Below are 25,408 nucleotides of genomic sequence, written 5' to 3' on the forward strand. Positions count from 1 at the left end.
GGGGTGGAGACTTTTGGGTTTTCTATGTAGAGTATCATGTCATCGGCAAAGAGGGAGAGTTTGACTTCTTCTTTGCCAATTTGAATGCCTTTAATGTCTTTTTGTTGTCTGATTGCTGAGGCTAGGACTTCCAGTACTATGTTGAACAGCAGTGGTGAGAGTGGACATCCCTGTCTTGTTCCTGATCTTAGGGGAAAGGCTCCCAGTGCTTCCCCATTGAGAATGATATTTGCTGTGGGCTTTTCATAGATGGCTTTTAAGATGTCGAGGAATGTTCCCTCTATCCCTACACTCTGAAGAGTTTTGATCAGGAATGGATGCTGTATTTTGTCAAATGCTTTCTCTGCATCCAATGAGAGGATCATATGGTTCTTGGTTTTTCTCTTGCTGATATGATGAATCACATTGATTGTTTTACGGGTGTTGAACCAGCCTTGTGTCCCAGGGATAAATCCTACTTGGTCATGGTGAATAATTTTTTTAATGTACTGTTGGATCCTATTGGCCAGTATCTTGTTGAGAATTTTTGCATCCATGTTCATCAGGGATATTGGTCTGTAATTCTCCTTTTTGGTGGGGTCTTTGTCTGGTTTTGGAATTAAGGTGATGCTGGCCTCATAGAACGAATTTGGAAGTACTCCATCTCTTTCTATCTTTCCAAACAGCTTTAGGAGAATAGGTATGATTTCTTCTTTAAACGTTTGATAGAATTCCCCTGGGAAGCCATCTGGCCCTGGACTCTTGTGTCTTGGGAGGTTTTTGATGACTGCTTCAATTTCCTCCCTGGTTATTGGCCTGTTCAGGTTTTCTATTTCTTCCTGTTCCAGTTTTGGTAGTTTGTGGCTTTCCAGGAATGCGTCCATTTCTTCTAGATTGCCTAATTTATTGGCGTATAGCTGTTCATAATATGTTTTTTAAATCGTTTGTATTTCCTTGGTGTTGGTAGTGACCTCTCCTTTCTCATTCATGATTTTATTAATTTGGGTCTTCTCTCTCTTCTTTTTAATAAGGCTGGCTAATGGTTTATCTATCTTGTTAATTCTTTCAAAGAACCAACTCCTGGTTTTGTTGATCTGTTCCACAGTTCTTCTGGTCTCGATTTCATTGAGTTCTGCTCGAATCTTTATTAACTCCCTTCTTCTCTTGGGTGTAGTATCTATTTGCTGTTTTTTCTCTAGCTCCTTTATGTGTAAGGTTAGCTTTTGTATTTGAGTTCTTTCCAGTTTTTGAATGGATGCTTGTATTGCGATGTATTTCCCCCTTAGGACTGCTTTTGCTGCATCCCAAAGATTTTGAACGGTTGTATCTTCATTCTCATTAGTTTCCATGAATCTTTTTAATTCTTCCTTAATTTCCTGGTTGACCCTTTTATCTTTTAGCAGGATGGTCCTTAACCTCCATGTGTTTGAGGTCCTTCCAAACTTCTTGTTGTGATTTAGTTCTAATTTCAAGGCATTATGGTCTGAGAATATGCAGGGGACAATCCCAATCTTTTGGTATCGGTTCAGACCCGATTTGTGACCCAATATGTGGTCTATTCTGGAGAAAGTTCCATGTGTGCTTGAGAAGAATGTGTATTCAGTTGAGTTTGGATGTAAAGTTCTGTAGATATCTGTGAAATCCATCTGGTCCAGTGTATCATTTAAAGCTCTCGTTTCTTTGGAGATGTTGTGCTTAGAAGACCTATCGAGTATAGAAAGAGCTAGATTGAAGTCACCAAGTATAAGTGTATTATTATCTAAGTATTTCTTCACTTTGGTTAATAATTGATTTATATATTTGGCAGCTCCCACATTCGGGGCATATATATTGAGGATTGTTAAGTCCTCTTGTTGAATAGATCCTTTAAGTATGAGATAGTGTCCCTCTTCATCTCTCACTACAGTCTTTGGGGTAAATTTTAGTTTATCTGATATAAGGATGGCTACCCCTGCTTTCTTTTGAGGACCATTCAAATGGTAAATGGTTCTCCAACCTTTTATTTTCAGGCTGTAGGTGTCCTTCTGTCTAAAATGAGTCTCTTGTAGACAGCAAATAGATGGGTCCTGCTTTTTTATCCAGTCTGAAACCCTGCGCCTTTTGATGGGGTCATTAAGCCCGTTCACATTCAGAGTTACTATTGAGAGATATGAGTTTAGTGTCATCATGTTATCTATTCAGTCCTTGTTTTTGTGGACTGTTCCACTGAACTTCTTCTTAAAGGGGAATTTTAAGAGTCCCCCTTAAAATTTCTTGCAGAGCTGGTTTGGAGGTCACATATTCTTTTAGTTGCTGCCTGTCTTGGAAGCTCTTTATCTCTCCTTCCATTTTGAATGAGAGCCTTGCTGGATAAAGTATTCTTGGTTGCATGTTCTTTTCATTTAGGACCCTGAATATATCCTGCCAGCCCTTTCTGGCCTGCCAGGTCTCTGTGGAGAGGTCTGCTGTTACCCTAATACTCCTCCCCATAAAAGTCAGGGATTTCTTGTCTCTTGCTGCTTTAAGGATCATCTCTTTATCTTTGGAATTTGCAAGCTTCACTATTAAATGTTGAGGTGTTGAACGGTTTTTATTGATTTTAGGGGGGGATCTCTCTATTTCCTGGATCTGAATGCCTGTTTCCCTTCCCAGATTGAACAAATTCTAGCTGAAAACTTTCCTAAATACATATTCTGGCCCTCTGTCCCTTTCGGCGCCCTCGGGAACCCCAATTAAACGTAGGTTTTTCTTTCTCAGGCTGTCGTTTATTTCCCTTAATCTATCCTCATGGTCTTTTAATTTTTTGTCTCTTTTTTTCCTCAGTTTCCCTCTTTGCTATCAACTTGTCTTCTATGTCACTCACTCGTTCTTCCACCTCGTTAACCCTCGTCGTTAGGACTTCTAGTTTGGATTGCATCTCATTCAATTGATTTTTAATTTCTGCCTGATTAGCTCTAAATTCTGCAGTCATGAAGTCTCTTGAGTCCTTTATACTTTTTTCTAGAGCCACCAGTAGCTGTATAATAGTGCTTCTGAATTGGCTTTCTGACATTGAATTGTAATCCAGATTTTGTAACTCTGTGGGAGAGAGGACTGTTTCTGATTCTTTCTTTTGAGGTGAGGTGTTCCTTCTAGTCATTTTGCTCAGTGCAGAGTGGCCAAAAGCAAGTTGTATTGGGAAAAAGAGAAAAAGAGAGGAGAGAAAGAAGGAAAGAAAAGAGAAAGAGAAAAAAGGAAGAAAAAAAAAACGAAAAAAAAAAAACGAAAAAAAAAGAAGAAAAAGAGAAAGAAAAAGAAAGGAGAAAAAAAGGGGGTGGAGGAAGGAAACAAATCAAAAAGCAAAACAAAAAAAAAAAAAAAGAAAAGAACCACAGGGTAGTATCTTCTGATTCTGTGTTCTTTAAGTCCCTTGGCTTCTCCTGGAAGTTGTCAGTCTAGCTGGTGTTCTGGGGGAGGGGCCTGTTGTGCTGATTTTCAGGTGTTAGCAGTTGGGGGAGCTGCTGTGCCCCTGCCTGGTGCAGGGCTCAGTGGGGGTTGTTTATCCCGTGAGGCCACAGGAGGAATAGCCCCAGTGGCGGGGCCAGCTCTGGAAACCTGGATTCAGCCCCCGCAGGAACTCTGGAGCTCTCCGTCTGCAGGGCCTGGAGGCTCCGGGGCGGGGCCGCTGATCTGCTCAGCTCGGGGCAGGAGCGTCCTGGCTGTCCTGGGCCCTCCCGGCCTCTGCCTGTCCCGGGGGAGGCGGGATCCTGGGCTGTGTCCCGGCGCCCTGTGCTCCGGAGCCTGCGCTGTTGGATTCGCGCTCCCGGGCCGCGCAACCCCCTCCGCCGAGCTGCTCCTGGAACCGCGCAGCCCCCTCCGCACGGAGCCTCTTCCTCTGCCCGAGCCCCTCCGAGCTGCTCCCGGGGCCGCGCAGCCCCCTCCGCGGAGCCGCCACCCGAACCCCTCCGAGCTGCTCCGGGTCCCGCCGGGTCCCGCCGTGCGCGCTGCAGCCCTTAGGGAGCTCGGCGCACTCTCCTGGGCGCGCAGTTGCTCTGTTACTGTCCCCGGGAGCCCGAGGGCATCCCCGCCCTCCTGGGTCCTGCTCCAACTCCCTGCGAGCCCCTTTCCGCCCGGGAAGGTCGGTGCAGCTCCTGCTTCTCCGGGACGGGGCTCTCCTGTCCTGGGGACACTCGCCCCGGCCTCAGCCCGGCTCCTCGCGGGGCCCCTCCCCCTTGGACGCCTTTGTTTCTTTACTTCTTTTTCCCGGTCTTCCTACCTTGATAGAAGCTCGAACTGTTCTCACTGTAGCATTCCAGCTGGTCTCTCTTTAATTCTCAGGCCGAATTCATAGATTTTCAGGATGATTGGAAGGTTTTCTAGGTAATTTGGTGGAGACAGGTGATTTGGAGACCCTACTCTTCCGCCATCTTGCTCCTCCCCCCCCAAAGAACAATTTTCAAGACCATTAATGGATGGATCTTCAGTCAAGGAGTATCCATTGGACTCCTAATGTGTACTGGGCATTGGAGATTCGGAATTGTTTTTTCTTAATCTCTCTTTCTGCTGCTTCATTTCTAGTGTATAGAAATTCAACCCATTTGTGTGTATTACTGTGTATTATTACTTCTAATAGTATTTTGGTGGAGTTTTAGGGTTTTCTATGTATAGTACTATATCATGTGCAAATAGTGAAATTTTAACTTCTTCCTTAACAATTTAGATGCCTCTATTTCTTTTTTCTTGTCTGATTGCTGTGGCTAGGACTTCTAGTATTATATTGAATGAAAGTGCCTAGAGAGCACATCCTTGTCTTTTTCCTGATCTTAAAGGGAAAACTGTCCGTTTTTCCCCATTGAGTATGATATTAACTGTGGATTCTCATATATGGCCTTTATTATGTTGAGGTATGTTCCCTCTAAACCTACTTTGTTGAGAGTTTTGATCATGAAAGAATGTTGAACTTTGCTAAATGCTTTTTATGCATCTATTGAGATTATATGATTTTTATGCTTCATTTTGTTAATGTGGCATATCACATTGGTAGATTTGCAAACATTGAGCTGTCTTTGCATTCCCAATAAATCTTACTTGATGATGGTGAATGATCCCTTTAATGTATTGAGGATGTGGTTTTCTAACTTTTGTTGTGGGAATTTTGCATCTGCGTTTATCAGAAATATTGGCCTGTAGTTTTCCTTCTTTCTTCCTTTCTTTTCTTTCATTGCTTCAGTATTTTTGTCTGGTTTTGGTATCAAGGAAATGCTAGCATTGTAGGATGTACTTGGAAGCTTCCTTTCCTCTTCTATTTTTTGGAATAGTTTGAGAAGAATAGGTATTAACTCTTCTTTAAATATTTGATAGAATTCACCTGTGTATCCAATCTGTTCCTGAACTTTTGTTTGCTGGGAGTTTTTTATTATTATTATTATTACAAATTCAATCTCATTACTAGTAATTGATCCATTCTGTTTTTTTCTATTCCTTCCTGGTTCAGTTTTGGGAAGTTATAGGTTTCTAAGAATTTATTCATTTCTTCTATGTTGTCCAAATTGTTGACACATAATTTCCTATAGTTGTTTCTTATAATCCATTGGGTTTCTGTGGCGTTAGTTGTTACTTCTCCTCTTCCTTTTCTGATTTTATTTATCAGGGTCCTCTCTTGTTTTCTTGATGACTCTTTCTAAAGGTTCATCAATTTTGGTTATCTTGTCAAAGAACCAAATCTTGGTTTCTTTTATCTTTTTTTAAAACTATTGTATTTCTTTCTACTCTGATTTTTATTTTCTTCCTTCTACTAATATTAGGCCTTGATTGTTCTTCTTTTTCTAGATCCTTTAGATGTAAGGTTAGATTATTTGTGATTTTCCTTGTGGTTGTTATTTTTGTGGTAGGCATGTATTGCTATAAATTTCCTTCTTAAAACTAATTTCTCTGTGTCTCAAAGATTTTGGACCATTATATTTTCATTTGTCTCCATGTATTTTTTAAGTTTCCTCTTTCTTTGACACATTGGTTGCTTAGCAGTATCTTGTTTAGCCTCCATTTTTTTTCTGTTTTTCCAATTGTTTTCTTATTATTGATTTCTAATTTCATATCCTCGTGGTCAGAAAAGATGCATGACATGATTTGAACTTTTTGAAATGTATTGAGACTTGTTTCATGGCCTAACATGTGATCTATCCTGGAGAATGTTCCATATGGACTTGACTGTGTATTTTGTTGTTTTTAGATGGAATGTTCTGCATGTATCTGTTAAATCCATCTGGTCCATTGTGTCAAAGATACTGTTTCTTTATTGGTTCTCTGCATGGTTGATCTAGCAATTGATGTATGTGGGGTGTTAAAGTTTCCTATTATTGTATTAGTGTCAATTTCTCCCTTTTTGTCTATGAACATTTATTTTATGTATTTAGGTACTCCAATTTGGGGTATATACATGTTTACAATTTTAATATCTTGTTGGACTGACCCTTTCTCTTTATGCAGTGCCCTTCTGTGTCTCTCATTACAGTCTTTGTTTTAAAGACTATTTTGTCTGATATAAGAATGCTACCCAGCTTTATTTTTTTCCCTCATTTCCATTTGCATGGAATATCTTTTTCCATACTTTTGCTTTCAGTGTGTGTGTGTGTGTGTGTGTGTGTATACATATATATAAAATGACTTTTTAAATCCATTCTGCCACCCTATGTCTTTTTATTGGAACACTTGGACCATTTACATTTAAAGTAATTATTGAGGGATCCCTGGGTGGCGCAGCAGTTTGGTGCCTGCCTTTGACCCAGGGCGCAATCCTGGAGACCCGGGATCGAATCCCACGTTGGGCTCCCGTTGCATGGAGCCTGCTTCTCCCTCTGCCTGTGTCTCTGCCCCTCTCTCTCTCTCTCTCTCTGTGACTATCATAAATAAATAAAAGAAATAAAGTAATTATTGATATGTAGGTACTTATTGTCATCTTGTTAACTGCTTCTTGTTTTTGCAGTTTTTCTCTGTTCCTTTCTTCTTGCTCTCTCTCTCCTTGTGATTATTTTCTTTGGTGTTATGCTTGAATTCCTTTCTCTTTCTTTTTTACTATACTTTTTGGGTTGTGGTTACCATGACATGCATATATAACATCCTAAGTTTATAGCAGTCTGCATTAAGTTGATGGTCACTTAAGTTTGAACACATTCTTAAAAAAAAAACTTTATTCAATCCCTCCATATTTTATGCATTTATTGTCATATTTTATATCTTTTTATTCATGATTTTTTTCTAAGTATGGCCTTTTCTTTTCCACTTAAAGTCCCTTTAACATTTCTTGCAAGTCCAGTTTAGTGATGATGAACTCCTTTAACTTTTATCTGGTAAACTCTCTCTCCTTCAATTCTAAATGACAGCCTTGCTAAGTGTATTCTTGGTTTTAGGTTTTTTTCCTTTCAGCACTTTGAAATATCATGCTACTCCCTTCTGGTCTGCAAACTTTCTGCTATAAACCCCAGCTGATAGCCTTATGGGGTTTCCCTTACATGTAAGTTGTTGCTTCTCTTTTGCTTTTAAATTTTTTCTTCTTTAACCTTTTACATTTTAATTATTATATATCATGCACTGAATCTCCTTGGGTTTTTCTTGTCTGGAACTATGTTTTTCCATAGTTCCTTCAGAACAAGGGAGATGTCTCTTTCCTTCCCCAGGTTAGGGAATTTTTCATCTATTATTTCTTCAAATAAGTTTTCTGCCCCTTTCTTTTTCTGGGACCCTAATAGAGAAAGTGTTTGTTTACTTGTTGCTGTCCAAGACATCCCTTAACCTATCCTCATTTTTTTTCTTTGTGCTGTTCAGCTTGGGTGCTTTCCACTATCCTGTCTTCCAGATCACTGATCCATCCTTGTGCCCCCACTAATCTAATGTTGATTCTGCCTGGTGTACTTTTTATTTGTGATTGTATTTTTCAATTCTGATTGGTTCTTTATACTGCCTGTCTCATTGTCGTAGGTCTCACAGAGTTATTTCACTCTTCTCTCCAATCTGATATGCATCTTTATGATCATTACTTTAAACTCTTTATCAATCATATTGCTTACCTCTGTTTCATTTAGGGTTTTTTTTCCCCCCAAGGTTTTGTCTTAATCTTTCATGTGGAACATATTCCTGTCCCCTCATTTTGCTTTTCTGTTCTTCTTTCTGAATTAGGTGGAATAGCCACTTCTCCTAAACTTGAATGGTCTTGTTGTATGGTCATCCCTGTGTATACTGCACATAGTGACTTTGGTTGGCTGGAACTGTGGCTGGTACAGCTTGAGAATCCTGGGCACTTGTTCTGGGACTCCACTAATGGGATGTCCAAAGCTGAAGTGGGCATAGGCTGGGGGAGTCCCAAGGCTGTCTGTGCAAGAAAAGCTCTGACAGGACATCTGAAGTAGTTGGAGTAGGTATAGGCCAGGGAGGTCCTGGGCGCTATGCATAGAGGAGACCCTGGGAGGACAGCTGAAGCTAAAATAGGTGCAAGGCAGGATGTCCCAAAGTGCTCAGCACAGGACATAACATGACAGGGAAAATGGAGCCAAAATGGTATAGGCCTGGAGTGTTCTGGGGTGCTTTGTGTCTATATAACCTAGGTGCAATGACTAGAGCTATAGTGAACACTGACTAGAGGTGTCCTGGTGTGTGCTGCACTGGGGCCACCTTGGTGGGATGGCTGGAGCTGGTGCAGGCGAGAGCCCTGGTGCTTGCTGAGGTGGTAGGCCAGCTAGGGTGCCCAGATCTTGCTCCTGTTCATGCTATCAAGACTGAGAGGGAACGCAGACAGTGGTGTTCATAAGCCACCCCCTCCCTCCCAGAGAGAGCTTCAATAGCTTCTCAGCCATTTGGCAAGGTCCCAGGGGTGATTCCTTTATTCTAGTTGCTCTTTTAAACTGTGGCTTTTTTCTTGTGCCCCAGGGCAGACGAATCTGCTCTAGGTCATTCAACCTATCCCTCCTCATTGCAGTTCACAACATAGGGCATGGGGGCTCCCTTTGTAACTCTAACTCTCTCTCTCTCTCTCTCTCTCTCTCTCTCTCTCTCGCCATTCTCTATATGGTCTATCTTTTGTTGTGCAGAAGCTGTTCTATCACTCCATCATTCTTTGAAAGGAATTGCTTTATAAATAGGCATAGATTGGGTGTGTCCATGGAGGAAGTGAATTCAAGGTCTTCCAACATTGCTGTCCTAGACCAGAACTCTGTTGGCAACTTTTAAACCTTGGTTGTAAGTGAATTATTCACCATCTTTATCGTATTACAGAATCTAATTTTATATATACCATTATCACTGGATTTTACACTGGTTTATGTTTTTATGTTAATTAGTGTCCTTTTATGTCCACTCAGAGAACTCCATTATTTCTTGTAAGGCATGTCTATTGGTGATGAGTCTTTATCCCTATTTCATTTGTAAGAACAGCTTCACTGGGTATAATATTTTTGGTTGACAGTTTTTTCCTTTCAATATTTTAAATATGCACCCTGTTCTCTTCTGGCCTAAAAGTTTTCTGTTGAGCAGTCTGACAAAAAGTCCTATGGAGGGTCACTTGTGTATACTTTTCTCTTGCTGCTTTTAAAATTCTGTGTTTACAGGCACCTGGGTGGCCCAGTCAACTGAGCACCTGACTCTTGGTTTTGACTCAGGTAATGATCTCAGGTTGGGCTCTGCACTTGGCAGGGAATCTGCTTAGGATTCTCTCTCCCCCTCCGCCCCTCCCCTTACAGGAGGAAGCTGCATGGTACAGGAGCACATATGCATGTGCGCACACTCTCTCACTCTCTTAAATAAATAAATCTTTAAAAATGAATAAAATTCTGTGTTTAGCTTTTAATAATTTAATGTGTCTCAGTGTAGCCCTATTTCAGTTCCTATTTGGGGTCCTTTGGGTCTCTTAGAGCTGAATGTCTATTTCCCCAGGTTTAGGAACTTTTCAGCTATTATTGCTTTAAATATATTTTCTGTCCTTTTTTTTCTTCCTCTGGAATTCCCATAATGAATATCATTTCCTTTCATTGTATCCTCTAAACTCCACTGGCTTTCTTCAGTCTTTTTTCTTTCTGCTCCCCTGACTGGATAATTTCAAATGTCCTATCTTCCAGGTCGCTGATTCTTCTGCCTGGTTGGGTCTATTTTTGCAGCTTTGGCTGAATTCTTCAATATGGTTATTGTATTTTTTCAGCCTTAAGATTTGTTTGGGCTTTTTGATGGTTTCTGTTTCTTTGTTGAACTTCTTTTGTTCATGAATAGTTTTCCTAATTTTATTTAGTTGTGTGTTCATTTGTGGATCCTTAAAAGGATTCTTCTGAATTTTCTGACTGTTCCTAGATTACATTTCTTTAAAGTAACTTATTAAGCTTTGTTTCCTTTTGTTGTATCACATTTGTCTGATTTTTTTTTCATAATCCTTTACTCCTTATGTTGGTATCTGCATTTGACTAAGTGGTCTTCTCTTCCAGGCTTTGCAGGTTTGCTTTGGCAGAGACAGTATTTCACCAGTCAGCTAAGCTTGGGCTTCTGGACAAGTCTTCTGATAATGCCTTAGGCAGGTGAAGCTTGCTAGTAGGGTCTATTTTTGGACAAGGCAACTGTTTAAGCTCAGAGATCATGGGGGTTGGGGGATAGCACTGGCTGAAAACAGCTGGATAAGACTGCTGGCTTGCTTCCAAATGAAGCTGTAGGTTGAGTTCCATGGTTACCTAAATTCTCTGGTCAGGCTTCCTAGGGACCAAGTGCTATATTTAGCAGCAGGTGAAGCTATGCATTAGCTTCCCTGCCCTGGTGGGGCAGCAGGACAGAACCCAGGGTCATGGTTCACAGTTTGGGGACCCAAATCAGGCAAGAGTGTGCATTGAATATCTTGGTCGGATGAGGCCACCAATTTTGCTCTGCAGACAGGAAAGCCAAGGGCTATGCTCTGTTCAAATGCCATTGTAAATAGGGCTGTTGGGTGGACCATGCAGCTTCCTCTGTGCTCTGGTAAAGCTCCTTAGTCAGGTGGGCTAAAGCCATATTCAGCTATAAGTGGGACTATGAACTTAGTTTCCCTGCTGAGGTGCAGTGGGAAAAGCAGCTCCAAGGCTATTAAGGTTCTTTGTGGTCCTGACTCAAGCTGACCCATGCCCAACTTCCCTGACCAAACAGGGCCACTAGCTTTGCTCTAGGGGTGGTCAGTTCTGCACACTTCCCTCTCAGCTCAAGTGTTGCTGGGTTATGCGAAGATTCCAGGTGTTCTTAGCAGCCTTTCCTATCAGATGGGGCCAAGGACCATGTTCCATAGTGAGTGTAGCCATGATTCAGTTATCCTGCCTCGGTGGGACTTGGAGAAGCCTCCTTCAGGCAACTCTCAAATTTTCCCAAACGGGCTTTCTGGTCAGGAGGGGTTGGGAGCCACACCCCACAGCTGGTGTGGCTATCACCCAGCTCTTCTGCCCAGGCATGGGGGAGGCTTCTGCTACAGAGCCTGAGGAGGAAGACCTGAATCAAGCAGACCCACAGCTTGCCTGGTCAGACTGTACCACTAACCTGATTTTGCCGGTAAGTAAAGCCACTGGTTGGGATTACTACCTGGGCCCTACAAGTATGAACCTGGTTGGCCAAGATCCATGTGCTGTTTGCTGGAAGTCCTTCCCCATTGATGTCACAGATTCCCCTGCAATCCCCATGGGGTGAAACCATAGTAGGGGCTCCGACAAAGTGACCCACAGTGCTGGAGGAACTGGATGTCTCACCTAAACTCCTCTTTCTTGGAGGAACTGCAGGTTCAGGGGAACTCTCAGTGTGGGGGAGGGGCAGCAAAGTGGGCTTGTAGCCCCTTCTCTTCTCTGTCTAGTCTCTGCAAGGCATGCTTCAGCCTCACCCCAGGTTCTAGGATTCTCTCCGTCGTGTCTCATCCGTGGATAGCTGCTAGTATTCTTATGAAGGGGAGTGGTCAGGAATGGCCTCTGTTGCTACCTTGGTGGTGTCCCTGCCCTTACTATGTGTTGAACATTGTTTTGAGGACTTTATATGGATTAACTTCTTTAATCCTCCCAACCACTTTATGGGATAAGTCACCCCATTTCACAGATATGAAGATTGAGGCACAGAGAGGATAAAGTGGGAACTCTTGCTTGACTCACGTCCCCTTTGCTTTTAAATGTGAGTGGAACTCATCCCACTGTCCCTCTGTTCCCTAGCTCCCAAGGGCAGGCATCCCTCCCCTCCATCATGCAAACAGTGCTCTTCTGCCCTTCGCTGGGCCCTCTGTGGAACGTATCTGCTAGAGACGGCAGATTCAATCAGCAAGGCAGGAGATGTGAGAAGAAAGGAGGAAAAGACTTTCCCATTCTATCCAGGACACTGGTGATGTCAGGGGATCCATTTTTTAATCATCATCCCCTCACCTAACCTGCAAAAAGCTGGTGGTGGGATTGGAAACCCCACCAGTCACCCTCCCCCACCAGAGTCTAATTTAGACCACTGGAGACTTTCCAGCCTCCCTCTGGGTTAGAGCAACGTTCCACCCAAGGCAGCCGCCCTGCTTCATTCCTGGAATAGGGTTTAGGCTTTGAGATTTTAACTGGCAGGGCTGGGGGGGGAGGTGGGGGGGGCACAGGCCTGGAAAGGACTTGTTCAGGTCACAGAGCTTGCAGGTGTCAGAGCCAAAGGTAGACCCAGGTGTCCTACGGCCAAGATTATCTCCCCCTCCCCAAGCTGCCATTTTGTGTGGAAGTCTTCATGGCGGTGGGGGTGGGGGCTGCCATTGACAACTTTGTACCTTTCTGAAAATACTCAATGAACATCTCACAGAAGAGCTTTGGGAGACTGTCTGATCCTAGGTTAGACCAGTAAAAGGGAAGATAATCAGAAAACCGCCCTTTCTTTTCTTGTATTTGCATAAAATCTCCAGAAGGAACCTTCGAAGAGAAGACTGGCCCAAGGACGGATAGACTTTTGTTCACATGGCTCAGTACTCAAATGATACATGTAGCCTGTTCAAAGTAAGTATCTTTTTAAAAACACTCTTTCCTGAAACCCCTGGCTGGGTGTCAGAGCTCCTCAGTTCTGGTCCCGCTTCTTCCACACCCTGACTGTAACTTTGGTTAACTCTCATAATCTCTCTAGGCCATTTCTGCCACTGCAAACATGAGGGGACCAGTCATCTGCAAGGTTCCCTTCAGCTACAAAGGGCTATGAGTCTAGACTCCCCAGCTAGACTCTATCATCTCAAAGGGGAGAGACGGGACCGTTTAGTCTTTAGTTTTACAAATCTGCCTTGTAAAGCTTGAACCTGGGGCAGTGGCGGGGAAGGGGGGGTTGCTCACCCAGCTAGAAGGCCCTCCCTCTCTGGGACCCAGCTCTTCAGACCAAGTGGGCCAGGACTATTGTGTGATTAGGACAGAAGGTGCTGACATAGGGGAGCAGGCTCAGTATAACTCGGCTTTTGGAGATGTGTAGATCTAGGTTCAAATCTTGGGTGGCCCTGAGCTGTGGTCATTTAATCTCTCTGAGCCTGAAGCTCCCCATCTATAAAACATACCAACTTCACAGGTTAAGTGGGTTAAATTAGGTAATATTTGAAATGTACCTGCACACAGAAGGTTTGACCAATGTTAGCATCTCTCCTCCCTCCCTTCATCAGAGCAGGTAGGACACTGGGACACAGAGGAGGCTCCATTAAGCTGTATGTTTGAAGTGGTTTTCTCATGCAAATCTGTGAAACACAGCCACCTGGGTTGGTTCTCCTAACAATTCTGTTGCTATAAATCCAAAACTATGTTGGCTGCTCACACCACTGGAGCAGAAAACAAAACCCACCTAACTTTGCCAGCTTAGGGCTTAGGGGGCTTGGCTTTCATTTGTGTACATGCAGAAAACGATGCCGAGTAGTCTCTGGGAGATGGCACAGTGAGTCTCCAGCTGGTAGGTGGCAGAGTGGGGCGGGGAATGAAGAATATCAGTGCTTCCTGAGGTTTCCACGCAGCAGGGACAGGCAGCTCTGAGGGCACAGATGAGAGGCCAAGGGCTCTCATGTGGCAGAAACTAGGCTACTTCCTTCGGGACCTGCAGGTCTCTGAGCCCCTGGGTTTTCCTCCCCACACCTGTATTACAGGCTTGTTGTGAGTAGATTAGACCACCTAGGAAGGGGTCTGAGAATGTTAATTTTTCCTTCCTTTATTCTTAAGAGGAAGGAGGCCAGGGCCTTCAAAGAGGAGGAGACACATTCACACGGCTGCCTTGTGGCAAATGGACCTGCAGGGATTTAATTGCTGTAGAAAACACAGGATTGTCACCAGAGTTGGTTGTAACACATGAGCTAGCCCCGAAGCACACAGAATGAGCCAAATAACAAAATGGACTTTTTTCTCTATGGTAGACTGATGCCTAAGGGGTGGGGGTGGAGGGGGAGGGAGGTAAAAAGTTTCTTAGTCCCAGAAAAAGAACTGAATGAGAGGCTGGCAGAGACTTGGTTTGTATGCAGTGGAGAGGCGAGGGCAACCCATAGCTTTTGAGACAAATACGGGGACATTTTATCTAAACAATGGGACAGATGTCCGAGAACATGGCCTGCAGCCCCTCGAGGAGCCCTCTGATGGGAAGCGGGACCGCGGGGAGCCGTGCCAGAATGGCAGCGGCTCGACCTGGCACAAGATCCCCACTGCCAGTGCCAGGTGCTGCCTTCAGAACTGGCCTACCAGCTCTGAGGACGGATGCTAGAGGGGTGGAAACAAGAACCCCCCCCCCTCTCTCCGTGGCAGCCCAGAAAGACAAAACCAAGATGAGGACCCAAAGCCATCCCAGGGTTTTCCTAGGGCTTGTTGGCTTCTTGAAAGTTGTATGCTTGCAACCTGAGACTTGGGGGTCGGGAGGAGGCTCCAGGGAGGAGCCCGAGGGAAGGGAAGGGGGTGCCCCTGAGGAAAGCACAGAGTCAGCAGAGGGAGGAGAGGCAGCAGAGCTTCTGGGGGCCAACTACCAGCAACCTCTGTATGAGCTCTGGGCCCAATCCTGAGATAGAATGCTCAGTAAGGAGACTTGAAAAAAGAAAGAAAAGGGTCTGTCTGAGGCTGAGGTATTAAAGCCTGGTCCCCCAGGGTACAGACATGCTGGGGGGCTTTGTTCTACTGAATTAAGGACCATATGCATATCACTGCAGGGAGCACTAAGCATGGAGCCCCCTGCAGGTCCAGGGGATCGACTCCGCTCCAACGGGAGGCCCTTGGCCTCGGGAGGCAACTCCTAATACCATGTCCTCCCTCCTGAAGGCTCCCGGGTCTCCATCACCCCATGTCAATGCTGCCTCATCCAGGTGGGAGTTCCCAGAAGTCCACATTCTTCAGCGTGATACATGTGGGCTCAGAGGGGCAGCTTACAGTGTTCAGTGGCACCATCCTTTCCACCCAGCCCTGGCCTCCATGGTTCCTCTGACTGGGGCAGGCAGCAAATAGGGCACCCGGGGCAGGAGAACGCTCGCTCAGAAGGAACAGAGCGCAGGCAGCTCCTCAGGCACTTGGTCTGGGCGCGGGAGAGGTGGGGGCCCTAGTAGTGATACACCTTCAGTGTGTTGTGCTCATCCAGGCCCAGCTGCAGGAGTCTGGAGCCAGCCGCTGGCTTGGGCACTGAAGAGAACAGCTGTCTGGCCATTAAGTGAAGGAAATCTCTGCAGTGGAGTCCACTAAGCACATCCATGGAGGGGCCAAAGGCCACACGCGGTCCTCCTTGGACCCACCCGGGGTACAAACACAAGCCCCGAAGCCCAACTCAGCCATCCCAGCACTGACCGCAGGAAGGGCCCACGGTCTGGGGAGCAGCAGTCAAAGGATACAGCTTGGGGTCATTCCTGTAATGTTCTAGCCACTTGCGGTTGGCCTCAATCATGCTCTGAAAGTCAGGGCTGCCCACCCCGGGGCCGTGGGCCTGGGACCGCTGCAGGAGGCGCAGCTGCTCACTGGAAAGGAGGTGAAAGAACTGGAAGGGGCCGTGCGATGTGGGCCACAGGCCGGTACATCTCCCTCCTCCTCTATGCACACCAGCCAGGGGCTGTGAGGGGTTGCTTCAGCAACTCAAAGCTTCCTTTACTGGCAGGAATGCTCTTCTGGAAGGATGGGCATCTGTTCCCCAAGGACAAGGTGGTGGACCCCTCTGCCCCTCCCTTGGGTGGACACTCCTGGCATCAGCCCTCCCACATCTGCCTGGTCCCAGCCCAGCCGATTAGCGAAAGCTTTCCCCTCTGTTGACTCAAATACCTGCCTAGCATCAGCTCCCCAGTGGGTCAAAGGGTAAGTGGGGGTGCTTATGGCAGGGGGCCTGTGAGGGAGTGGGGGTAGGCAGGGGATAATATGGCAAGGAAGAAGATGAATGGGAAATTAATAACAGGTTTAAATAATTGCCCATCTGTCTCTCCCACAGGGTGCCCCTCTCACTCCAGATGTTGCTCAGCAGGACCTGGAGAAGAAGGGAACCTACAAAGCAGACAATGAGCTTAATGGCAAAGACAAAAGCCATGCTCAAGGGCAGGAGGGGTCCATCTCTCCCTGCAGGTGCTACCAGGCACCTTCCCCATACAGGTAGGCCAGGTGAGACCAGCTGCCACTGGGGTCGCGGTGGACTGGGTTTTGATCACAGAGGCACCTCAGACCCAGGCAACTTTGTGGCCAGGGAGCCTATCCCAGCTCTCTGGGCAACGTGACCAGAGTTCTCCCCTGGGAGGTGCCACCTGTCCAGGAGGTGCAGGAAAGTGACAGGGCTGTGTGGTTCCCACCCTGAGCCCACAGTGAGGCTTACCTGGCAGACACATAACCCAGCCTGTTCTCCAGTGGGGCAGGGTTGCTGCTGAGGAGTGGAACTCCAGCTGGAAAAGTGGGAGGCAATTGTCCAGAAACGGGCGGTGGAAGCCAGCCCAAACCCATCTGCGCCCCTCCCACCTCCCGGAGATACCAGCAACAGGGAATGTTTCAGTGGTTGGATGTGAGACACAAATGAGAGACAGGAATTTGTCCTATTTACTTCTAAAATTGAAGCTACTTTTCTTTTAGGATTCACAAAAAAGATATGTAAATTTTCCCCCCAAATAACTATGTTTTTATGGCTTTTTGCATTCTTCAGCAGGACTTAAGAGACCAGGTGAGGCCTTCTCGCCCAGAGGCAGGGCAAAGCTATATGGCCGAGGGGTTATAAGCAGAATCTTGAAGTCACGGAGACAGGGAGCTCAGAACCCAGTGTGTTACTTATTCTCTGGAAACCCTGGGGCATATCTCTTAACCTCTCTGAGTCAGTTTTCTCGTCTGTAGGGTGGGGATAAATGTCACTACCTCAGAGGCTTATTAGAAGGACTCATGCCTGGCCCCTCACACAAAGCACAAGATGGTAGTGATGACAGGGATGACCTTTCAGGTTCTGCTAAGCTCTGGATCACATCAGAAAGGCTCCAATCAGCCCAAGCTCCAGGTAAACTGTAGACCCACGGAGCCCATGGTTACAGGGAAACCAGCAAGTCGTCTTCCCATAATGGGATGGACCTTGCCCAAGCCAGGGGCAATAAGAGGGAGGCTTACTTGGAAAATACTTGCGCCACTTCTCCACCAGGAAGTCGTCCACTGTCTGAGTCACAGAGGAGGAGAGCCTGGGGCCCAACCTGGGGTCCCAGGCCCACTGGGTGGATGTAGGCCTACCCAGTGGTGAGGCTGAGACCCGGGCCAGGGAGGGGCAGGTGGGCGTGGGGGCACTCCTGGGGTCCCGGGCCAGGGTGTGCACCGGTGTAGCAGTGAAGAGCGGTGGTGGCAGCTGCGGGTTGAGACTGCCCAGCATGCTGAGGACACCATTCAGTTGGCTGCTGATCTGATGCAGGGAATTGCTCAAATAGTGGAACTCGTTGGGGAAGGTGGCACTGGTGGTCAGGTTGACTGAAAGGAAAGGACTAGGCTTCAGGGCCCCGGGCACCCTACTGGTTGCCCCTCCCTGGTCTGCAGGACCACAGCCCCTCAGCTGACGGAAGTCACAGGGATGGCAGGGCTTCTGAATTCCAGATAGCGCAGACCAGAAGCTGGCCCAGGGAAAAAGCCTCTCCAGAGAGCAGCAAGGAAGGAGGAGGAGACGTCCTCTGCAGACCAGAGCGGCAGAGGGAGAACATGTCCCAGAAGGCACTGGAAGGTCTGTGCACATTCATGTGGTCCCTGTGTGCTGGGTCACTCCTTCCGAGCATTACTGAGTACCTGCTCCAGATGCTGGCTCCCAGAGGCGTACCCATGCAGGGCTGAAGAAGGGGGGCTGCCCCTCCCCACACTCCTCCCTCTCGGTGGGTACTGTGGCCCACCCCCTGCAGCCACTGACACTCACTGTGAGGCAGGGAGCAGGCCTCAGAGCTGGTGCTACTCATGTCTTCCATGTCGCTGAGGTCAAAAGTCACCACCTTCTTGGTGGGGGCTCCTCTCAGAATGTCCTCTTCTGAAGCCTGAGGGGTACAAGCAGCAGTCAGTACTGGTGCCTGCCCAGTGCGTTCTCCCCGCAGTCCTTGCAATGGGTGGGCACTCTCTGGGACCCAAAGTTCAGGAAGAGGGACACCATACTGGCTGCCTTACGGCATGGGGGAAGGGAGGCAGGGCTAGGGGGCACCATAGGCCCAAAACACAGGCAGCAGGGCCCCAGAACCAGGGCCCCTTCCCCGCTGCAGGGTCTCTCCACCTGGGCTTTCCTCCAACCACACCCACACCTCCGGCATCAGGGGACAAGGCCCCAGGGAAGCCTAGGTCTGTCCATTCCAAACCCCCCAGGCACAGCTCTCCTCAGGGGCCAGGCAGGGGCTGGGCAGGGGCCAGCGCCTCTCAAGAACCCACAGCAAGAGGCTCCAGGTCTGCTCAACCACTTCGCACAGATATGCAAACCCACAGATGTAGTCAGAAACTTCAAGGCCAAAGCCACTGCCACATCACCAGCCCAGGAGCCCCAGAGGCCCAGCTCCCCACTCCATGGGACCAAAGAACCCAACTGCATCCCAGGAATAGAAGCGGGGGGCCGGAGCCACCACGTCGCACCTCTTCCTGAAGAGAGGACTCCAGCTGAATGAGCTTCTCCTCCTTCTTCCTCAGCAGGTCGTGGCCTTTCTGCATGGCTGACCTCATCTCGTCCAGATGCCTGGTCTCCTGCAGCCAGAGAGATGGGAGGGGGGGTGCTAAGCACAGATCCTGGAGCCCCAGCGCTGCATGTCATTAGCCAGGTGAGTCTGTGCAAATGACCTCTCAGTCTAGACTGTCATCTGCAGAAAAGAAATACTAGTCTTCTAGGGTCGTACGGATTGGAGGAGGTAGAGAGATGCTCCGCCCGGGCCTGTACCTAACACTCTCCACGGGTTGCTCTCAGTGCAGGGTTATCATGTCAGTGCTCCCGCTCCCTGCACTCTCAGCATTCAGCAAAGCAGGGAGGGCCTGAGGGTGGCAGGCCGATGCCTCTGGGAAGCCTCCCCTGTGCCAGCTCTGAGCGCCAACAGAATTCTAAGGGAGCAGGCTCCACCAAGACCCTCAGAAGGCAGCACTAGGTCTCTGCCTTTTCACTGGAAATCAGGTGATCAGAAAAGCATGTCAGCCTGGCGCCCAGTGTGCTCAGAGGATTCACTTATGAACCAAGTCTTCAGTGTGATGGAAAGGACATGCAAAACACTGGATGGGAAATTTTTAAATCCTCCCTTGTACTTCTCTCCTAGAAAGCCAGAGTAACACCCCTGCCTTGTACATCATCCGTGGTTATCATGAGGATCAAATGATCAAGCGCTGAAGAAAGCGCTCTGCACCTGTGCCTGACTCGTAAGGCACTTTCATCCTCACGGACACAGATAACCCGCGTCACCTGCCCAGCATCCCCCAGGTCCCCCCACCGTGAGGGAGGCAGGCTCTCCTCCAGGCTCCTGACCTCCTCCAGGTCCTTGCGCACATCTTCCAGGGCCTTGGCGCTTGGGGGATCCTGGGTGGCCTCCTGAGCACTGGCCAGCTCCTGGCGCCAGTGCTCCTGGGCGGCCTTCAGGGCCGTCTGCCGCCTCTGCATGGAGTGTGTCTGCTGCACCAGGAACTCCTTGGCACTACGGAGCGCTATGCCCTCAGCAGAGAGGTAGTGTCGGACACTGTGGGTGGCCAGGGCAGGAGGGGTGGGAAGGGAAAAGACACTCTGAGAACCTCCTGCTGTGGGTCCCCTGAGCGCTGCCCTGACCGAGGCCCATCCTGAGCACACACAACGATGCTGGGCTGAATATTGCTGGTGTTCACACTCTACTGCGCGGCACCCTGCACAGTCCTCCCACCCTGCCTCTAAAGGGCTTCCAGACAGAGGGCCACACACTCCCACCAGCCTGATCCTCAACCAGAGGGTAGCAGATCCCAGCATGCTGGATCAGTGGTCATAACGGGCACCTTCTTGGCTTGCCAAAGAAATTCTCTGTGTCCCTCAGGTCCTCGTCCCCAAACCAAGCCCCACTGGCGATCGCAGTCAACTCATTTCACTTCACCCTGAAGGGAACTCACCCCTCCATGGAACCCTGGATCCAAACTAAGGTATCAGAACTCACCTGTCCAAGGACAAGTTGGTCTCCTCCTTGCTCTGGGAGAGAATAGAGGATACCTCTTTGGTCTGGTTCTAAGGACATACAGTAGAAAAGACCCACTGAATATCAGATACACTGCAGGTTCAAAGGACCCCCCAAAGCTCCTACCAGGGGCCTAAACAGGTAATGGCTCTGGGGGCTGCTGGGCGCTATTCACTCACCAGTATTTTTTGACTGACGGAGATGGAAGACTGGGAATATTAAGGACAGGAAGCTAAGGTCAAGGTCATAGATAAAGCAGAGCTGGGACCCCTCCTAGAGCCCTGCCCCAGACCCACCAAACTGTCCCTTCCAAGGCACAGAAAACTCACTATCCCAAAGGATTTCCTCAGGTCCTCAATGTGAAGATCCAGCTCACACTGTGCAGAAGCGTTACTCTCCTTAGCTGCCAGCTCTTTCAGTATGTCCTGCTTCCTCTGGGCTTCAGCCTCCAGGTCGCTGTGATTGGAAATGGGAGTGGGGGATGGGGTGGGGGAGGCAGGGTCATATGATGCAGCAGGGCAGGCAGCAGTCATGACTGCTGGGTGGGGGGGCCTTCAAGTCCTGGTCTTAGGGAGACAGCAGGCCCACCTCCATCCCTTCACATCCATCAAAGCCGCTGGGGCAGGGCTGAGGCATGACCAGTAGAACCAGGGACCCCTAGGTGTTCACAGCCTCTTACCCCTTACTCCCTACAAAATGCAGCAAGGCCCCTCTGCCTAGTTCCACCTCTGCCCACCCGAGTGTGTCAGACAGCAGGCAGGAGGCAGCAGGAGAGTCCAAGTGCTCACATACCTGACTTGCTTCTGCAGCCTCTGACTCTGGGTCTGCAGCGCATCTACCTGGGACTCCAGCTCCAATTTGTGGGCCCGAAGTTCATCAAGAAGTTTCCGGAGCTGTTGGTTAGACTCCAACAGGTGGGTGTGCTCCTTCTTTGCCTCATCCAAGTGCTGATGGTTGGCCGTGGCCTCCTGGTGGGAGAGAAGCACCCGGAGACATGTGGGACAAAGGCGGGAAGTAGGACAGGGAAGCCTGAACAGCCGAGGAAAGAGGGTGGACCTCAACGACACTGCAGTCCCTGCGCCGAGGTCAGGAAGCATGCAGGCTCTGCCTACCCTCCACAGCCCCACCCCCTGGGGATCTCAGCTGGGCTCCAGCCAGAGGGCCCTGCTACCCGTGGGATACCGCCAATGTAGTTGGGAACCCTAGTGCTCGCAGCAGATCAGGTGAGCCAAAGGCGGGATGCTATGGGGAGAGGGGCAGGGAGGGTGACAGGAATGAGGAAAGATAGCACAGGGGAGGCCGGCACACCTGGCTCTTCAGCGCAACCTGCCTCTGCACATCAAGGAGCTGCTGCTGCTCCCTTCGGGCAGTCTCCTCCTGTGGGCAGGTGGGGGATAGAAGTGGGGCCCTTGGCCATCTCCAGGCGCCCCGGGTCTAAAGGGCAGGAGGACCTGTGCTCCCCTAGGGAGCTGCGACTCCAAGGTCAACGGCACCTGGAGATCCCACCCTCCACGTCCACTCTCACCTGGAGATCCAGCTGAGCCAATTTGGCCTTGACATCTTTGGTTCTGGTTTCAAGTTCCACCTCCAAATCTTGGAGTTTCCTTTCCTGCACAGAAATAGGCAGCGCGAGAGATATAAGTGTGGAAAGAGTGCAAGGCGTCAGCTAAGGGCATGGTGGGGCGGGGGTCCTGACCCACCCTACCCACCCTACCCTTCCATACCACACACCCCCATGCAAGGCTCAGGCCTTCTTCCACTTGCCCTTGCAGGCTCCCTGGAAAGTATCACACCTTGTGTCTTCCCCTCAGGGCAAAGAGAGGCAAAGGTGCTAACCCCAGGGCCCTGGGCAGGGCGGGGGGACTGCGCTCCTCTAATCTGGGGGATGCTCCCTGGCCCAGAAAACAAAGGAGCACATGTGTCCTGGCTGGGGGATGGCCAGCGAGCGACACCCCACACCTGCAGCTATCAAGGCTCCAATCTGCTGCTGCCACGGCTGCCGGCCCCCAACACCTGTCCATTCCTCCTCCCTGGGCCCCCCGATCGCCCGGAGCCCTGACCTGCTCCCGGTGCCGACGCCGCAAGTCCTCAAGCTGCCTGTCCTGTGTCTGCCTCACAGCCTCCAATTCTCGCTCGTGTGACTTTCGCAGGCGCTCCAGCTCCCTGGTCAGGTGGCCCAGGAGTTCTGTCCGCTGCTTCCTCTCCTGCCCAGAAGGGGAGGCCGCTGGTGGGAAACTGCAGAGGCCTTCAGGCCTGTGGCTCCGGGTCAGTAAGGCAGGGGACCCCAGCGGCTCCGTAGGGCCAGCCCTTCGAGAAGAGGAGCTTTCTAGGCCCTAGAAAACTTGCGCCCCTCTCTGCCACTGACACAGGCACTGGTCGGATGCCATGAGAAACCCCCTGTGGGATCGGCCCCTCCTGCTGTCTACTGGGTCCAGCTTCCTTCCTCCAGGGAAGAGCACTCATTAAAAAATTATCACTTGCTCTTCAGCGAGGTCAGATTCGGTTTGGGAAGGGAACTACATTTTATCATGGGTCAGCTATTTCTGCATGGGAAAGACCATATGGAGAGGTTGGGTTACGGGGTCCAGTTACAGAAACAGCAGCCTCGAAATCCCAGGCAGAGGCCCAGCTGTAAGCCAACCTCAGGCCCCACCGCCACCCCTGTTCACCTGCAGTGGGAGCCAGCCACACCGGCGTGGGTAGACCTTCACCTATGGGTGAAGGGGGAACATGGGCAGATCAGCTCTAAGTAGTGTGTGGCTCTTGCCAGGCTATTTCTTGGTGTCCTAGAATTCTGATTAACCCCAATGGCATGGTGTTGGGTGGTTAAAGCTAAAGGCCTTGGAAGGAGACCGTCAGGGCTTGAATCTCAGCTCCTCGACTTACTAGCCTGGTGCATTTGGGAAAGGGGCTCACACTGCTAGGTCTGTTTCCTTTTCAAGCTGGAGGTCACTCTAGCCCTCACCTTCTCGGGGTGCTGAGGGCACTAAACAAGTTCGTGAACATCAGGGCTGAGAAGAACGTGGGCACAGGGTACAAGCTCAGTATCTGTAAGCCGCCGCCGCTCGGGGAGGGAAGGAGCCTGCCTGCTATGGGGGAGACACTCCTCCGCTGCAGCAGTAAGCAGGTGATTGGGACAGCATCACTGCCAGGCGCCAGTCAGCTGCCAGGGACTGCGGGATGGGTGCGTTTGTGCACCGGGGAAGGGGCAAGTCACCTCAGCTTCGTACTGCTCTCTGGCTTCAGCCACCACCTGCTGGTGCTCCTCCTTCATCTTGTCCAGCTTCCTCTCGTGTTCCCTCTCCACCTCCTGGCGCTTCTCCCGCAGGAGGCCACTGAGCTGCAGGGTAGGCGGCAGGGATGTGACACACCGGCCTAAGGGGGGACCAGCCCCTGAAGGCAGAGTACACACCCGCCCTGGTGCCCCCCCACCCGCACACATCACATGAGCATGACAAGTGACAGACGCACACCACACCCCACTCATGCACAGGGGTGCCAGGATGGAGAAGCACCTGGCCCCAAGGGAATGGAGGCATAAAAATGCAACGAGAAGTTCTAGCCCCAGCTGAGCCATGCAAAGCAAAGCAGGGACCCCTGGGCTAGGATGGAGTGCCCAGGACAGGGATACAGGAAGCTGCAAGAGTCCACCAGCATTTACCTCTTGCTCATACTGGAGGACCTGGTGAACCTTCTGCTGAGCCCTCTGCTCTGCCCAACTGAGACTCTCCTGCAGCTGGGTCTCCTCTTTCTGCTGAGCTTCCTCTATCTTCTTCTGGAGGCTGGAGACAACCTGAGGAGGCCCCAGCACAGGGGATGTGACTCGGCGCTGCAGAGCCACCTTGGAGGCTCACCTCCCAGGGGCCCAGTGCCCACCCTCATGGGGCTGCAGGGGGAGGAAGGCTCCTGCCCCAGGGGCAGGCATGGGGTCAAGCTCTTTTGCCTGGTAGCAGTGAAGGGGCCTTGAGGCTCAGACTCAAACACCAGGATGGCGGGCCCTGCCTTACAGGCCAGGGCCGGCTGCCTCTCACCTCTCTGTGCTTGGCCTCCAGCGAGGAAGAGAGCCGGTCCAGCTCGGCTCTGTGCTCCCTCTCCAGGGCTGCCACCGCCTGAGGAACAACAAGGAGCCTGTGAGGGATGCAGGGCAGGGAAAGCTGGCCGGGCATGGGCCCCTAGGGAAGGAAGACCATGTAGACTCTCTCCCAACTAAAGGGCCAAGGGAAACCACAGGCACATCTTTGTCCCCCCAGAATAACTCAGTCCCTAAAGTCTGCAACTAGCAAATGAACAAGTTGAGGCCAGAGTGGAGGGGCATTTCATAAGTCTCAGGTCACCGCACCCATCCCCCTGCCCCTAGGCTAGGCCATGGGTACCAGGTCACACTCATGCCCATGACTAGGGCCCAAGGCTGTGAGGGCTGGAGGTCCAGTGCCATCTGTTTGAGCCCCTGGGTGCCCTCCCCAACCTTGTGGAATCTCTCCTTCTCTAAGCACTGAAGCTCACCATTACCCAGAGAAAAATCTCCATGTGGCCTGTTCCTTACTTCCGCCTCTTATCTAGAGACAGGACCGTCAGGAAACAGGATTGGAGGCACAGGGTTTAAAGGCAAAGGAGAAAACTTCCCTCTAAGGGTGCAATCTCTCTATAGCAGGAGAGAGATGAGAGGTCATTGTAGCTACCCCTCAGGGCCCAGGATGGGGACAGGGCACCTTTTTTTGCAGGACATCCGGTCTGGTCTAAGTTCTTTCAGTGGCAAAAGCTTCCCAAATCCACAGGCCATTTCCCCTCCAACCTCTTCCCTGCCACTGACAGCTCCCAGCCACTGCTGGCCCTGGTCAGTGCCCTGGACACCTGCCACACCCTCCACTGTGCCATGCAGACAGGCTAGCACCTGCCCTGGACAGCAAGGCCCACGCAGAGCAG

General features: G+C 49.7%; 1 protein-coding gene across 10 annotated transcripts in view; it reads right to left on the reverse strand.

Moving 5' to 3' along the window:
• Positions 1 to 14,153: 14,153 nt before the first annotated feature.
• The window catches only part of CEP164 (centrosomal protein 164), a 63,473-nt gene continuing 52,218 nt past the window's right edge, over positions 14,154 to 25,408 (reverse strand). For 9 of the 10 annotated variants that reach the window (XM_038536027.1, XM_038536026.1, XM_038536025.1 and 6 more), the window contains 16 exons: positions 24,517 to 24,594; positions 24,147 to 24,278; positions 23,703 to 23,825; positions 22,546 to 22,689; positions 22,011 to 22,094; positions 21,794 to 21,862; positions 21,278 to 21,453; positions 20,815 to 20,941; positions 20,468 to 20,535; positions 19,819 to 20,026; positions 18,948 to 19,055; positions 18,253 to 18,367; positions 17,472 to 17,819; positions 16,702 to 16,768; positions 15,743 to 15,865; positions 14,154 to 15,553 (listed from right to left, as the gene is read on the reverse strand). In XM_038536027.1, the coding sequence (XP_038391955.1) occupies positions 15,457 to 15,553; positions 15,743 to 15,865; positions 16,702 to 16,768; positions 17,472 to 17,819; positions 18,253 to 18,367; positions 18,948 to 19,055; positions 19,819 to 20,026; positions 20,468 to 20,535; positions 20,815 to 20,941; positions 21,278 to 21,453; positions 21,794 to 21,862; positions 22,011 to 22,094; positions 22,546 to 22,689; positions 23,703 to 23,825; positions 24,147 to 24,278; positions 24,517 to 24,594 (2,067 nt within the window). In that variant the 3' untranslated portion in view covers positions 14,154 to 15,456. The remainder of the gene's footprint in view (positions 15,554 to 15,742; positions 15,866 to 16,701; positions 16,769 to 17,471; positions 17,820 to 18,252; positions 18,368 to 18,947; positions 19,056 to 19,818; positions 20,027 to 20,467; positions 20,536 to 20,814; positions 20,942 to 21,277; positions 21,454 to 21,793; positions 21,863 to 22,010; positions 22,095 to 22,545; positions 22,690 to 23,702; positions 23,826 to 24,146; positions 24,279 to 24,516; positions 24,595 to 25,408) is intronic. The other variant, XM_038536021.1, reaches the window with a different exon arrangement.

This window comes from Canis lupus, chromosome 5 (genome assembly GCF_011100685.1).
Source record: "Canis lupus familiaris isolate Mischka breed German Shepherd chromosome 5, alternate assembly UU_Cfam_GSD_1.0, whole genome shotgun sequence".
Taxonomy (NCBI): domain Eukaryota; kingdom Metazoa; phylum Chordata; class Mammalia; order Carnivora; family Canidae; genus Canis; species Canis lupus.